General features: G+C 31.9%; 2 protein-coding genes across 2 annotated transcripts; both read right to left on the bottom strand.

Annotated features, from left to right (window-relative positions):
- Nucleotides 1-354: 354 nt before the first annotated feature.
- LOC123882170 lies at nt 355-2,896 on the bottom strand. The gene is made up of 2 exons (XM_045930980.1): nt 2,700-2,896; nt 355-2,454 (listed from the first exon to the last, which is right to left on the bottom strand). The coding sequence occupies exon 2, from the start codon at nt 2,408-2,410 to the stop codon at nt 563-565; it is 1,848 nt and encodes a 615-aa protein (XP_045786936.1). The 5' UTR covers nt 2,411-2,454; nt 2,700-2,896; the 3' UTR covers nt 355-562.
- A 4,941-nt stretch (nt 2,897-7,837) lies between these two features.
- On the bottom strand, nt 7,838-15,045 carry LOC123882171 (probable methyltransferase PMT11). The gene is made up of 9 exons (XM_045930981.1): nt 14,366-15,045; nt 12,477-12,626; nt 12,122-12,392; nt 11,581-11,691; nt 10,984-11,143; nt 10,091-10,348; nt 9,876-9,998; nt 9,683-9,760; nt 7,838-9,382 (listed from the first exon to the last, which is right to left on the bottom strand). Exons 1-9 carry the CDS (start codon nt 14,966-14,968, stop codon nt 9,175-9,177), a joined length of 1,962 nt encoding a protein of 653 aa, XP_045786937.1. The 5' UTR covers nt 14,969-15,045; the 3' UTR covers nt 7,838-9,174.
- Between the last annotated feature and the right edge of the window lie 1,727 nt (nt 15,046-16,772).

The following is a 16,772-nucleotide window of genomic DNA, read 5'->3' on the forward strand; positions in this document are numbered from 1 at the left end:
ATATTAAAAAAATCATAGACCTATTTAAGAACGGATTGCAATACATCGACTAATTTTATAATTTGCTCGTCAAAGAGGACTAATTGTTGGTAATCAAGCATCTTTATTAGAAGGGTTAAATATATTTATTATCCCTATAGAATAAGTAATTAACATTGTCTGAATATTTTTTGTAGGAATATCTCATATAATAATACGCAGGGCTATTTTTTATAATTTATGCGTGGATCTATATCTCTACTCATATATTAATTCGCATGTCTATTTTTTTTATAATTTTTATGTGGACCTATCTCTACTTACATCTTACCTTAATAACAAACATGCTCCAGAAAGAAATTTTACATCAAAAAATTTGAAAAGACAAAGAAGAACAAGTATGATTAAATTGATTTCCCAAGCTGTCATAATCTTTTTCAGAAACTAGGTAACCATGAAAAAGTCTTTACAAAGCAATGCAAATAATTCATTCTACATTTCTACTCTCAACTTACATGATGAGCAATGAAAGCTGCTGAGCCACATGAAGATTTTTCGACATCACTCCTACACAACTATATCCTTATTCTTTCCTACCAATATCACCATCCAAAATTGCATGCCTAGTTAAAACAATCTCTTTAACAAGATTTCTGTAAGTGAACGGTCGAACAGCCGCTCGCAGAAATAGGTCTGGAGGAAGTTTGCTCTTCTTAATCTTTTTTCTCCATGGACCGAGCCCAATGTACTTCCACTCTTCAGGACTAACCTTTGCTCTCTTTCCTCTCAAGACAGTTTCGTCTCCATCTGCTGAATGCATCCTTTTTTCCTCTGCTTCCTCCGTTTCCTCCGCTGTCATCATTTGCTTCTTATATAATTTTGTAGAAAGTTCAACACTCTTCCTTACCATATTTTCCATTGCCTCTGCACTATTTGTTGCTTTTCGAAACTCATTCCAGCCCTTTACATCTTCTTCCAAGGCATGAAATTTACCATCTTCAGTTTCTTCCATGTCCGTAACTAGATCTTGGTCTTCATTAACATCAAAATTGTCAGTCTCTTCCTCTTCCTCTTCTTCATCATCACCATCTCCATCACTACCTTCATCCTCAATCCAATCTAAAATCTCAGTATCATTATCACCAACAATATCCTCATCTTCTTCATCAGGAGCGTCACAGCCAAGCTCCATCTCTTCTAACTTAACCTTCCACTCTTTAGTATACGGATGTAGAATTTCCACCGGATGATGGCCCAAAAGAAACTCCAAACATTTTGACTTTTTTTCGTCACTTAATTTCTGATATGCATTAACAACATCATCAACAAAAGCCTTTTGATTCACCTTCACGATCTTACACAATCCACCATAATAAGTACACGTCTCAACAGTTCCATCATCATTTTGCAACTCACAAAGGTAATCATTTTCAGTCCTAGGATCAAGAAACGGAATTATCGCATTAAAAAAGTTATCTTGTGGCTCAAACCTACACTGGAACACTGGCTTCTTGACATACACAATATCAGGTCTCATCCATGCTGCACATTGCGCTACCAACGACCTCGCCTTGTTCCCAAGTCTACCCATCAAAGTCCACTTATCTAATCTCTGCTTACCAGCTTCAAGCACTACTTCACTAACTAATGTCCATTGCTGCCAAGGAAGTTCTGAAACTCTCCACTTTGGGTGCCTAATGAAAACCCAAAAATACCTTAATTTAGTTTGATCCAACTGCTTCACTTTTTTCCCATAATCTGCAGCCATATCCGACTTCTCAATCTCCTCCCACTCTTCATGATCCTTAACTTCATTAATTATCGTCACACACTCATCCGTAATCCCACCACTAACCGGCTCACCAACAACAATTCCACGCCAAGAATACGGTCCATACTCACCATATTTATACCAATCATAAGGATGCCGCAAATTCGGATCATCCTTCGCCATGAACCGAACCAGCCGATCATATCCAAGACCAATTTGCTGTAACAAATCCTCAGAGAAATTATCCGGATAATTCCCACGCCCTCTAGGGTTTTTCAACCTATAGAATAAAGACTCAGCAAGCTTCTTACTTTTCGTTCTAGCATTACGCTTCACCCGTCTCCGAAACTCAGCATTGCCTTCAAGTCGACCACCAGAAGACGATGCACCACCAATCTTCTTACTACGACCCGCATAAGATCGAACATCTCTTATGCTACACACATTATCATTATTTCCAGAAATTGCCAATTCACTACTCGGTTTCGGATTTTGCGAAAACGAAACAACTCGAAATCCTTTGTGGGGTTTAAGTTTTAGGTTTGGGGGTTTATTGAAAGGTTTAAGAAATGAAAATTTGTTGTAAGGTGAAAAAGGGTTCAATGTTCTAGGCAAGAATTCAGTTGTAAAATGGGTTGAATCCATCTCAACACAAAGCATTCACCAGCATTAGGTCTTCAAATATAAACCCAAACAAACACAACCTTCCAAACAAAACAAAAATCACAAACTCAGTTTTTTATTATAATAAAAATTGAAAAAAAAATTTGGAACCAAACAGAGAAAATAATCAAAAATTTAAGTAACAAAGAATCGTTAGATAATTGTGAAACAGAAAAAATAAGCCAAAATGAACCAATATAATAAAAAATGAAAAAAAAAAATTGGAACCAAATAATTTAAAAGAATAAAAAAATAAAAAGAAAGAAACTTTTGGCGAAGTTCTTACTGTTGGTGGCGGCTGACGACGGACTCCGGCTGGTATCTCCGGGCAGTTAGTTGAATTGAAGGAGACTGGAGCTTGTCTGTGATACTAGGAGGGAAAAGGGTAGCGGCAGCCTTTTGTTTTTCTTATATTCGATTTGATGGAGGTTTATCCCCAAACAAATAAAAAAATTACAAATGTTCTAACATTTAATTAATTGGTTTGTGTCAAAAAAAAAAAAAAAATTGGTTAAGTGGTAAAAGTTTGGTTCTAAGAGGAGTATGTGGTCAAGGAAGCTGGTGATTTGATTGCGAAGGAAAAATTTACTTTATGTGTCGCACAAATTTTTCGAAAGAGATTAGTCATCGTTAACGATGGTGGAAACATCGTACTAACTAAAAAAATACAAATATATCCATTTTAAGTAGAAAAAATGGTAATGTTTGTAAAAAAAAAATACAAAAATGGTAACTAATGCGTCACACCACGGTTAAGCTTAAAGTATAAAAAAGATTATTTTTAATATAATTAACTTTTTATATTTTCTTAATTAATATCTCAATGACATTAGTTATTAGCTATGTTTCCCGGGTACGGTACCGGTACGAGGTACGTTATTTTTAGAAAAATTAACGTACGGGTACGTTCTTATAAATTTTTTTAAAAAAATATAATTATATATATCAAATAATAGAGTTATATTCTTAAAACAAATAATTAAACATAAAAAATATCACACCACACTTTAAATGTAATTTAAATTGTTCGAAACATCAAAATATGCAATTAAAATCAATTAGCTCAAAAAGAGTCAATTATTTATCTCTTCATCATCACTAAAAAAAGTTACCTTTAGTTAGGTTCACCATGAGAAAGACTAGCAATTTCAAAAATATCAACTATATATTAAATAAATCTCATTCATCTCTACGAATATCCCACATTTTTGTTGTACTATAATTATAAGTATTAATATTTCTCTTTCTTGAGAGAAGACGAAGATTGGTATGAATAAAAACTAGATCTTCATCTCTCTTTGAATTGAGTCTATTCCTTTTCAATGAATGAGTGAATAATTCTGGCGGCTATTTTGTTATTGTTTTTTAGCAATAGTTGCTACTTTTATAACGTAAATCTTCCTATAAAAATAATAATAATAATAAAAGAAAAAAGAGAAATAAAAAATCATGTTTTTTTGGATTGGTGTACCACGCGCGTACCACATGTGTACCACGTGTGTACCCATTGCAAAAAAAATAAAAAAAAAAATAGGTATGGCGTCGGTGCGTACCGGGGAGTACCATACGTGTACCGGTACCCGGTACGTACCCGATACCGATACTCGGTCTAAAATGGAGTACCCATGCAACATAGTTAGCATCATATTTATTAGTACTCCCTCCGTCCCAAAATAAATGACCTAGTTGACCACTGTCATGTTTGCCAATATACAACTTTAATCGTTAATATCTTAAATTATATTTTATTAAAAATTATATATTTCGACAATACTCATCGAGACAAATTAAACATCTCATATGCTAATAAATGCATTTATATATTAGTAGAAAAATAAGGTCAAAGTACATCATATGGATAGTACACAAAGTCAAAATATGTCATTTATTTTAGGACGAAGAGAGTATTATAGATATAAATTATAGATTAAAAGAAGTGATGCAACTTTTGGTTTAATTATAATTTTGGTTCTCGTAAATATGGTTCGTTTTAATTTTAGTGATTATAAAATAAAATTTTGATTTATATTTCTACAAAATTATAAAAGTTTTAAACAAATCTCTGAAGTAACTTTTAAGCAAATGTGGTCAATGTAAGATGATGTGGTATTGTTGACCATGTAAATTGAACTAACGTGACATATGATAATTGTATAATATGTTTTGAGTCGACTAATTAAATCGAATAGATAGCAGCTATGCTCCAGACTCCAGATTCTTCATCCTCATTTTTTCACTCTCCATCAGTATCGATCTATTAATCCATAAAATTAATTTTAGTATAAACACATGAAGTGAAGTGAAGTGAAGAGAAGAAAAAAAGTGAACAAAAATAACAAGCTTAAACAAAAAGAGACAACTCATACTCTTTTGTTCCAATTAAGCCAAAAGATTTCATAAGTTTCTATTTCTTTAAGAAAAATAATGGATGAGCAAGATATTTAGTAACTGTTCAATTTTACCATAAAAAAAAAGAAGATATTAAAAGTAATTGTTCTTTAGTTTACACAATTATTTATTGGAGTTCAACACATTAGTTAATGTGTATCTGCTTTATATTTCTTTATCAACTTATTACTTATCACATGAAGCATTTTTATTATATTAATATAAGAATAAATATCACAAATTAATCAATATTCATTATAAATTGTGATCGTATTATTTATTAATATATTATAAAATACTTACGATGTGTTACACTTATTAGAGAATATTAGCTTGTTTATTAAAAATATGTTTAGATACAGGTTGAGTATGATGATTATAGAACTGAATATTTAGACCTAAGTGAGGTTAGGAAATATAAGGCTAGCAAGGAGGATATTGAGAAGGCTCGACGAGAGTATCAACTAAGGTATGATAAAAATATATTTTAAATAAAAATTGTGATAATTTACTCTAACGTGTTCGCATTAAAAACCCAAATGTGATTGATGTCAATAGTATTATTAAAGTGTATACCAATTTTATTAAAAGGATACAATTGTTAACTAAACGGTCAATACTCATTTTTCCTTGCTTTCCAAACCACAAGTTAACAATTGTATCCTTTTATATCCTTTTATTAAAATTATACCCTTTAAGAATACTATTAACATCAATCATAATTGGATTTTTACAATGAACATGTTACGATAGATTGTCACAAATTTTATTTAAAATATTTTTATCATACCTTAGTTGATATTCTCGTCGAGCTTCCTCAATATTCTCCTTGTTGGCCTTATATTCCTTAACCTCACTTAGGTCTAAATATTCAGTTCTAAATTCATCATACCCAATCTGCATCTAAACATATGTTAATGGACAAGCTAATTATTAGAAGGAGAATGTTAACTTGTGCCCTTAAGGGCACATGTTAAGAAGATAAATATGGAAAAAATTTATTGTACTTGTGGTGTATTCAATTATCTAAACATTAAATTCTTTGTATCATTAAATGCTATATTTCTATTTTTAGGTAGCTTAACATATACCCTTAGGGCACAAGTTAACATTACCCTTATTAGAATTGAGTATTGGGCCTAACTCATCCTTACAAAACCGGCTTGTAAGGTGAGGATTGCCTCTAGTTTATAAACACTTAGTCATGCCATCTCTCAACCGATGTGGGACTTCTTAACACACCCCCTCGCGTCCAGCGCTATTGGGCTTGGTACGCGGATATAAATGGTAGGTGGCCCGATATCGGGTGGCCCAACGGATCTTGGAGAGGCTCTGATACCATATTAGAATTGAGTATTGGGCCTAACTCATCCTTACAAAACCGGCTTGTAAGGTGAGGATTGCCTCTAGTTTATAAACACTTAGTCAGGCCATCTCTCAACCGATGTGAGACTTCTTAACACTAATACTTTTTAATAAGTGTAACATATCGTAAGTATTTTATAATATATAAATAAATAATAAGGTCACAATATATAATGAATATCAATTAATTTGTGATATTTATTCTTATATTAATATAATAAAAATGCTTCATGTGATAAGTAATATAAAGCAGGATACACATTAACTAATGTGTTGAACTCCAATAAATAATTTTGTAAACCAAAGAACATTTACTTTCAATAACTTCCTTTTTCGATTGTAAAATTAAACAGTTCTCAAATATCTTGCTCCATTATATTTCTTATAGACATAGAAACCTATGAAATTTTTCGGTTTAGTTGCAATAAAAGAGTATCAGTTGTCTCATCTTTTATATTATAAGTTTGTATACACAAACAAATTCTAAACCCTTATTTGTTTATTCGAACCCGCAACCCTTCAGTGCAAGACAATATTTCCAACCATTATGGCAAATATATAATTGTGATTAAAATTATGTGCAATAATTGATAAGCACCATCAATTTTAAAAGTATATCATATCAAAATTATTGTTGACTATATTATTCATCACGAAATATTTTTATGTCTTTCCTGATCAATATTTTTTTTCTACCGGATCATAAATTTAAAGAATAATTATCATGTGAGATTTGGAAAGTTATTATCACGTGTAATTTAGAAAGTTATTATCAAACTCAATTCTGCTAAATCATTTTTTTTTTTGCAATACAACCAAACACAACCATAGTCATGTCACTAATCACATTCATTATTTTGATTTTAACATTGTAGATTTAATATTAACTGATGATCAATTGATACAATATGCACTAGCAGACCAATTGTGATTTAAATTATGTCCACAAAGTGTTAAGCTCCATCAACTTTCATATGAAAGATTTCATACGACAATTAAGCACCATCAATTTTCATTGCACAATTTAAATAATTAAAAACCGATAATCTCTTATATTATAAGCTTGCCAACATAAGCTAACCCTAAACCAAATTTTTTCCCCTCTCATTTTCTCTTTCTTTTTATTGCAGCTTTATATTAAAAAAATACAGATTGTCATCGAACCTGCATCCCTTACTTACAATAAAACCTTTCAACCGCTAAAACATGTGCTTCAATTATGAAAAAATTTAGGAATCCTAATATGTTAACCCGATTTTCAATAAATTTGAACGGCGGAATTAATCACAATTTTTATTTATTTATGGATGTCTACTTAAGTTTATGTTCTTGATTATGTCTTTAATTTTTTTTTAACCTTTAATTATTATCAATTTTTTAACCTTTAGTTATCAGCAAATTTTTTTTAATAAGTAAACAAGGGTTCCAAAATTATTTAAAAATATATAAAATATAAAATAAGCACATAAACAAATATAGAATAATTAGTCCATGAAATTTCCTATACTACTCTTATTGAAAATGCTCTTAGAATTTTTGTATTTTATTTTTTATTGTTACATATTACACCTAATTAGACCCATGCACCGCATGGGTCAAAGTTCTAGTTTTGTTTAAGCTTGTTATTTATGTTCACTTTTTTTTTCTTCTGTTCTCAAAATAAAAAGAAAATTGAAATAAAAAATGAACATGTATATATAGAACTCAATATCAACAATGGTTGAATGTATATCATGAAAATTCTGAGTATATGATGAAAATCATAAAAATCTGATTGAATACAAACCTTTCTAAACAACCATCATTAGAATGTGATGATTTCCTCCAACTCCACTCAACTCGATCTTCACCGTGTCGATTGCCAGAACTAAAACCCCTCTTTAATCTTCTTCTAGTTTTGACCTTTCTCTGTTAAAACCTGCTGCCTTGGTCGTGCCTCACAAATAGATTTGCAAGTATAGGCTAAGAGATCATCAAAAGCAAATTGACTACAATGCTTTGATAATTTCAAATAAACATATCATAAAAGCAAATTGAAAAGAAGAAAAAAAATTAATTTGACTATAAGCTAGGTTATAGGGATACATATAAAGTTATTTAGAAGATTAAATGGAGGTAATAGAGAGTGAGCGTAAAAAGATTACGGTTCTTAATGAAGAGATACATGATAGAAAATTGATTGTATCGGCGAGAGAATTATAGCGTCAATTGGAAATGCAAGGTTCCATATGGTGGAGAACAATTAGAGGTCGTGGAAAAGAAGGTAGAAGGTGCTGAAACCAACGACATCATCGAACTTCAGACAAATTGATTTCAAAAGCGTTCGATCAAGAGTGATGATATGCGGAAGGTCGGTGAAAAAGGAAAGCGTGCGAAAATTTTGGATCGGAAAATGCAAAGTGAGAGATGAAGACAATGATGTTGTACAAAGCAATAATGAAGATGAGAAAATTTCATCAGGAAATTTTGATCTGAAGTGAATGGACGAGAAAATTTTGATCTAAGAACTGTGCAGTTGGAGTATCAAATACTACCTCTGGTCCTATATATAAGAAAAAGATTATTTTTTCGATTCATTGTAGAATTTATGTATCTAGACTATATTATAGTCTAGATACATCAATTTTACAATGAATCTAAAAAATACAACCTCCGGTTCTATATATAAGAAAAAGATTACTTTTTCGATTCATCGTAGAATTTATGTATCTAGACTATATTATAGTCTAGATACATCAATTCTACAATGAATCTAGACATTAATAGATGCCCGCTTAAACTTTGTAATACACATTAAATTTTACAAAAGTCAAATGAATCTATACCTAATCAGCTTTTGCAATCTGGTGTTAAGAATCAATAGCATTCATTGCCTCTAAAATCTAGACAGTTACAAGGAAGGAAGTGAGATATTTACACTTGCATCGTCCTAAACTTGTGTCGAGTGTTGAATTCCCCATTGCAGCTGCAGTAAAAATTAAGAGTATGAGTTTTATAACCCTGACTGATCAACCATGTGGTAGGTCCTTGTTACAAACCAAGAGTCTGTAACTTGTATGTGGACCCTCAATTGTTTCTCGCAATGCAGCTCGCCAGCCGAGAGCTTTGGCAATCTTCACAAGCTCATCCATGATAGAAAGAGTATCATCGATGTATACTACTCCACCAGGTCTAAGTATCCGATCCATCTCAAGCATGATTGATGAGACATTGCATCTGATAAGAGAGAAATGCAACAGAGTAAAGAACCACTGCAGAAGAACTCCCAACAAACGCAAATAAAAATACAGTAAACCTATACAAAATATTGGTACAAGATGGACACAGATATGTTCTCCCAAAATGGACAATTTAAAATGAAAATTACAATATAATTTATTCCAAGATGGACAAATATTGAAATATAAATTCCTAAGGAGAGAATATACAAACTTATTTTGTCTATCCCACATTTAAGGACAACCTGACATATTTTCAATACAATACTCAGTTTTTAACTCTCAACAAAAAGAGTACCTTTTCTTCTCAACAGAAAGCAGGTTTGAAGCATGCAGAAGATCGTAGGTTCTTGGATAAGTATCAAATGGCTCACACCTGAAATAGAAATCATAAATAGAGAAATATTACTACATGCTGAGAAGTTCACAAAATATTGGTACAAGCTTTTAGTATGTTTTTAATATAACATTAAATAAGATCAACAAAGTACCAGTCATGCATAACTCCAATCAGGCCTCGGTCATATATCACAGGCAAGGTGTTTGGGCCACTAACAGGAACAACATTCATAACCCAGCTGTCAAGATTTTGATTAATCAATGCAGCTGCAAATCTGCAAAATACTCAAAATTATTGTACATACTAAAAAAAATCCTGTCATATTTTAGCATTTTACACAACAAAGGAAATAGGATAAAACAATACCCTCCAAAACCAGCTCTCATGTCCATAACGTTTCTTAATCTCGTTGTCTTCCAATGTAAACAACGTACATAATATTCTATTATCTCATTCCAATATTTTGATTCGGCCTTAAAAAGCTCGTTTCTGGATTTGAAAGCATCGAGTTTTATGCTTTGAAGCCTGTCAGGTGAAGTTTGCAAACGTGCAGGCCATTTGGTAAGATTTGCTCCATATCCATTCTCAGGCAATGGGGAGATGCATGCTTTTAAATTAACATACCTAAATTGATAAATAAAATAATTAAATACCCAATTAAAGGCCTGTAAAATGTAATAAAACATAGCATGAAAACCTATTATAAAGCTTTAATCAGATTAGTCTCTGCAGTTGTGCATGGAGGATACCTGGTTTACACCAAAAAACACTTTACTCAGATTGTTTAATTACCAAAAAGGGTAAACTTATCAGGTTTTTCCCCATGGCTGCATAGGGTCAAGGTTATTTCTAAATATAAAATTCTATAAGACTGCAGGTAGAAACCCTATACAAATGTGTATAACCACTAACCAGGTTATTTCACATATACTGCTTCCGCAGTCTTAAATACTCATCATTTAGCTTCCAAATTATTTATCTTATTTTGTTTCTTTTTTTTCTTCCAGGAAGGTTAGATGAAGAACTATTTAGTTTCCCTTGCTTTTCCTTGGATGAAAAATATAGTAGTCTAGCATTTAATATCAATGAAGGAACTATTTAATTCTACATTTCCCGACCGTTTCAACCTACATATTAGTAAAATGGACCTATTTCTTAGACCTTGATTCTATTCTCAAAAGCTCTATCACGTAAGACAATGATAGTAAATTTACATATTGTTTGTGGCAAAAATTATCAGGAAGGGAAGAACACTATACCAGATATTGTCTGGATCATCACTTGGGTCACAGAGTGGAGGGTTAGTTTTTGCCTCACGGTTTAGATAGCAGCTATTGTCGGAGGGTTTCTGCCATATTGCAACATAGCCATCTTTTTTCAAAAACTTCCAGCAAAGACGGGTAGTAAGATTAAGCATCTCTGAAGATAACAAAATCCAATGTTACACTCACAACGGATGCAGGCTGCAATATTAGGAATACAGATTTGGACCAACCCTAATAGATTACTAAATATTCAACTAGAGTAGTAAATATAGAAGAAGTACAAAAATTGGAGCAGTTGAGCAGGTATTTCACGACATATAGTATTCAGAAATTTTTCCTTCAACATCATGCAAGTAATATCATATAAATATAGAAACATAGTAAGAAGGTTTAAATAGTTAAACTTTTGTTTTGGAATTAGTGAACAATTTCATTAAAAAGGAAACATGGTAAGAATTGGTGAATACATCATATCAGAAAATGCTAATATTAATATAAAGGTACAAAATTAAGCAATCCACACAAATGCCATAATCTATAGCTGAAAAGCTTCAATAACTAAATCTAAATGGTAACCAATTTGAATCATACCTTGCCATTGTTCTTCTAAATTTTGCTCGTGTTTATAAACTGGTTGGGCAGCCCAGACAAAGTACCCTCCTGCCCTTAGCATCCTATTAATTTCAAGCAGCAAAATACCATCTGCATCACAAGTTAAAATGTGGTGTTGGACGAAACTCAAAGCGAGCAACTGAAACAAAGACGTGAAGGGCACGTTGAAATAGCTCTCTTCTTTTAGTTTTACAGTTGTATTAATTTTCCCAAGAAGAAGAAATGAAGAATCTCATAGGGAAAAAATCAGGATCAAAGAAGAGAGGTTTAAATAGAAAATGGAAACCAAGGGATCTGTATTGATTTTCAAGAATAAAAAAGTACATATGTTGAAATTTACGACATCTAAATACATTCATACCATAAAAACTAGCTTAAACATGAGAGTGGATATGAATTGAAATGCTAATATTGACATTTACATAAAACTGTGACTAGTTAGAGAAACTTGCAATTACAACATGCAACTATGGTCAATTGGCTGTTAAGAACCATGCACATGATAAAAGAAAACTCATACCATCTCGAGTCCAATTAATTCTGCAGCGCGAACAATGTATCAAATCAAAAGCTTGACTTGGATATAATAAACGTCTAGTTGCAAACGCTGCCACCATTGCTGGGACACCACGCTCAAGAGCAAATTGGATCTGATTCTCATGAACATCCTTGGGAGCAACGGACATGGTTATGACATTTCTTGACAATAAGTATGCCCCAAAACTAGCTACACCACAGCCAACATCAAGTGCAACTCTTATATTCTGACCAAATGTGATGTTAGGAACCATCTACAACATGTGGATGATAAACATCAGAATGATCACAGATGCACATATACTGTCTTAAAATGTTAAACCAAAGTACATAATGACCTTAGAAATATGGTCCAAGTATTGATCTGCTCCATGTATGAATTGGGTGCCACCTCCTGGAAACTTGAACTTATCCTGGTCTCTGGTAATCCAATTTTGACCTCCTTTATCTTCCACAAGACGATTGTGGGGAACATTATTATACCACACCTACAAGAATAAAAAACATAATATTACATTAAAAAACCAATGAACAGCTACCTCCACCCCACAGAAATAGAAACTTGAGTGAATATACTATTGAGAAAATTATAATCACTTCACAGAGAAACTTAAATTACAACCTCTAACAAGACATTTTTTTATCCATCTGTGATTTTCAGCATCATTGACATATAGTTCTGGATCCCCCCCGTTATCGATTATAAGATAATGAAAGACAAAAACAAATATTCTGGACAAAGTTCCAATTCCAAAACTGATATGTGAATATTAAAACTTCATTTTTTTTCTTCTCAAATCCTAAAATCAATAATAAAATGTGCAAAATTAATTGACACTGATACTGAAAGTTGTGGAGAAAGGAAAAATGTTGCTGGAAGATTCATTCAGACTCGTTCACCATCATTAAAAGGTTCATTTAAGTTAAAATAGGATACAATAAGGGGTGTAGATTTTAAAATAAGATGAAACCAAAGTGTACTCTAAGCTTATCACACGAGAGGAGAATGAAATTTACCCTATACTAGTACAATTTAGTCTCTAGAAAAAAAAATGTTAGTTTTACTTTTATAGCTTCTGCCAATGCAAATTTTCTCCAAATGTAGAAACTTATTAGGAAGTTAACAACCACAGGGACCGAAATTTTATATATAAAAAAAACTTGGGAAATGCTAGCCAAACATTAAGTAACACTCTTTTAATTCTATAGGACTCATAAAATTCACATGAACCTCACCACTTTTGAGAATAAGTCCAGCCCAATATAGGGAATAAAACCAACATAAATCGAGTATTGAAACAGCATGGTAGTATGTTGCTAGAGTTTCTCACATAGCATTTTCAATTATTCACCAAAGAAAATTCATATATAAGAGTATAATTATATTGCATAACTATATAACATATAAGTATGATAAAAAGAGATAATTTTGATACACTTTTATACTGTCATCCGATCACAATTCATCATTTGTATGCAGCGGCGGTACCAGGGTGGGGCTGAGGGTGGCCACGGCCCTCCCCACCCCAAAAAAATAATTTTTTTTATAGGTATAATATTAATTCAAATATATTATTGATGATTTTAAGAAATTCTGTACACGTATTTGTACAAATATTAATGTAAATATTTGTTTAGAGTTTATTTTTAATAATTATAAGAAACTCATAATATATATTAGTTCAAGTATTAGTGCAAATATTAGTTTATATTCTATTATTGATGATTTCATTTCACTCTGTATATGTACGTAGAGTATTATTTTAAGTTATATAGTTTAATTTTATATTAATGAACTTTGACTTTGTTCGTCCAAAAATAACGTATACCTAATTGAATTTATAATATTGAGTAAAATTAAAAAAATTAACTGAACTAACATAAATAAATATCAACAGAACATCTTATTTGCTAAAAAAAAAATCTTATTTGAACACAATTTGACCAACATATATTCTTACACCGTATATTATTATATGTAATATATTTTTCGTATTTAATTTGTATATTAAAAAAAATTGTGGCCCCCCTAAACTATTTTTTCTGGTTCCGCCACTGTTTGTATGACTCGTTTAACGTAGAAACCATTTAAGTAAAATAATTTTAGCATACAACAATACGATTATGATTGATTGACAGTGTAAAATCATATTTTCTGCGTTAATGCACATCAATTAAATCCTAGCATAATAACTATATAACTAGTATGAGTGAATTAACAATGTACCAAGTCGCGGCTTTTGGGCCATGGAATCGGAGAACGGTAACCTTTAGGTGGCGGAACCAAGCAATTAAACCGTTTCTCAGCAACAGGACAATGCCTCTCAAACCTTTCCCCTTTCTCCACCGATTTCAGCTTCCCAATCGCCTCTACATTATCCAAACACGGTATATAATCACTCATGTTACTTGAACACAACGTAAACTTCTTCACCGTAAATTTCAATTCATCATTTGAATCATCAACTCGTGTCGTGTTAACCGAATCATCCACAAAATCCGGATCAAATTCCCCAATCTCGAATTCATTCGACATTGTTCCGTCCTCATTGAGGACTCCTAATTTCTTGATTTTCAGTGGTTCTTCTGGTGTTTTTAGGGTTTGGTTATGATTGATTATGGCGGAGATGTTGGAGAATTTGTTGAAATTAGGGGATGTGGTGACTTGATCGGATATTGTTGTTGTGGTGGCGGTGAAGAAGATGAGTTGTTGATTGTTGATGGACCAGTTTTTACCGAGGCAGAAGAAAGTGATGGCGACGGTGAAGAGTGCGGCGATCTTGATTATAACGGTGGTTGCGAAAGAATCGCCGTTGATGGAGGGTATCATGGCGGTTGGATTATGGGAATGAAGAAGAAGAAGAAGAACTGAGTGAGTGAGTGAGTCAGTGGGTGATTAATAATAACAGAATTTAATAACTAACTTAAACAGTTATGCTTCTTTTTTTTTTTCTTTTTTTTCTTTTTCTAAATTACAGTTTTTGCCCTCTAAGTTTCAGAAAGTTACGTGTCAAAAAAAAAAGTTTCAGAAAGTTACGATTTTGCCTCTCTATTTCAAAATATAGAGAAAAGAGAATGATTATTTATTTTTCAAGTAGTCTAGTGGATAAAAAATCCACCTTAATGATCCGTTTGGATGACTGGAAAAAAAGAGGGAACAAAGAAAATTACGGAAATCGATGAATGAATTTAGACTAACTTTAGTCCAAGTTCATGCATTAGTTTCCGTAATTTTCTTTCCTCCCACTTTCTTTCCATGGAACCAAACGGACCCTAAAGGTGAATAAGTGGAGTGTCCCGGTTCGAATCCCGGCTCTGCACATATAGTACGATGTTCCTACCAACTGAACTAAACTCACGGAGACAAAATGGTTATTGAATCATAAAATGACTTATAATTTATAAATACTAAATCTACTCGTATTGAATTTATTTACACGTCTACGGGCTCTACAAAATTACAAAAATACAAGTCATGTTTACTACTACTCAACAACTCAAGTAGTGAAGTGTAAAATCTTACATTTTCATGGTAGAGAATGTTTTTTCCTTCAAATTTCAAATTTTCATAACGTCCACTATTTAAGTAACGGAATAGTAAAATAGAAAATTAGAAGGGCGCTATAGAAGTTGGTGGGGTGAAAAAAAAAGATTTATTGTATTTTTTTTTTTTGCCTAAGTTACAAAATTTGTCGTCCCGCATCGCTCAGCCCAATACTTAAGTGACACATCAACCTATTTCAGAATCAATTTCTCTCAACTAAACTTATGTTTATTTCAGTGGCGGCTTGCACATACCTGCAAGGTGTGCGACGGTATCGGGCCTCAAAAATTTGAGGGCCTCGGTTCAAAATTTTGAGGTCCTATAATATTACTTATATATTATTTATACCTATAAAATATCAGATGTATATTAATAGATTAATTTTTAGGCCCTAAACTAATAGTTATATATTGTTAATGTTCATATAATATCATATGAGTATCAATAGATTAGTTATCTATACTCGGAAATATTGTTTTAGTCCATTTTAATCTTTCCATAAAATTTAAACTTATATTAGGAGGTTCCTTTTTGACGTTATATACAAAAATAATTATTTTGTATTTCTTATCCCATTTGATTTGATGCAATTGGTTTAATATTGATAATCTATATGTTTACAAGAATAAAAATGATTTTTTTATATTATACGCAATTTAAATCGACAATTTTTTTTTATAAAAAATAAAATTCTATTAAGGGACCACTTTTATATTTTGCGCAGGGTCTCCTAAAACCCGGAGACACCCCTGGTTTATTTATATATTATTTATATAGTAAATTAAAAAATATTTAAATGAATTAAACAAAATATAAGAAAGTTTCCTAAATTGAATATAATTTTTAACGTAAAATCGTTTTTTTTCCCTGTGTTTGAGCAGTTCCTGTTGGATTCATACATACACTAATATTGTTCTTGTTTTTGCATAAGTATTGAATTCATACATTTTATTGCATTATATATAGCTGGTAAAATAATTAGGCTGAAGATTTTGAGTTAATAGGGAACTTAGGCCAAAGAAAAGCACCCATAGCAAACTCTCTTTTGTAAGCCAAATCACCATTTGTAGGCAACCCATATTCCTTAAGG

The sequence above is a fragment of the Trifolium pratense genome, linkage group LG4 (genome assembly GCF_020283565.1).
Source record: "Trifolium pratense cultivar HEN17-A07 linkage group LG4, ARS_RC_1.1, whole genome shotgun sequence".
Lineage (NCBI taxonomy): Eukaryota > Viridiplantae > Streptophyta > Magnoliopsida > Fabales > Fabaceae > Trifolium > Trifolium pratense.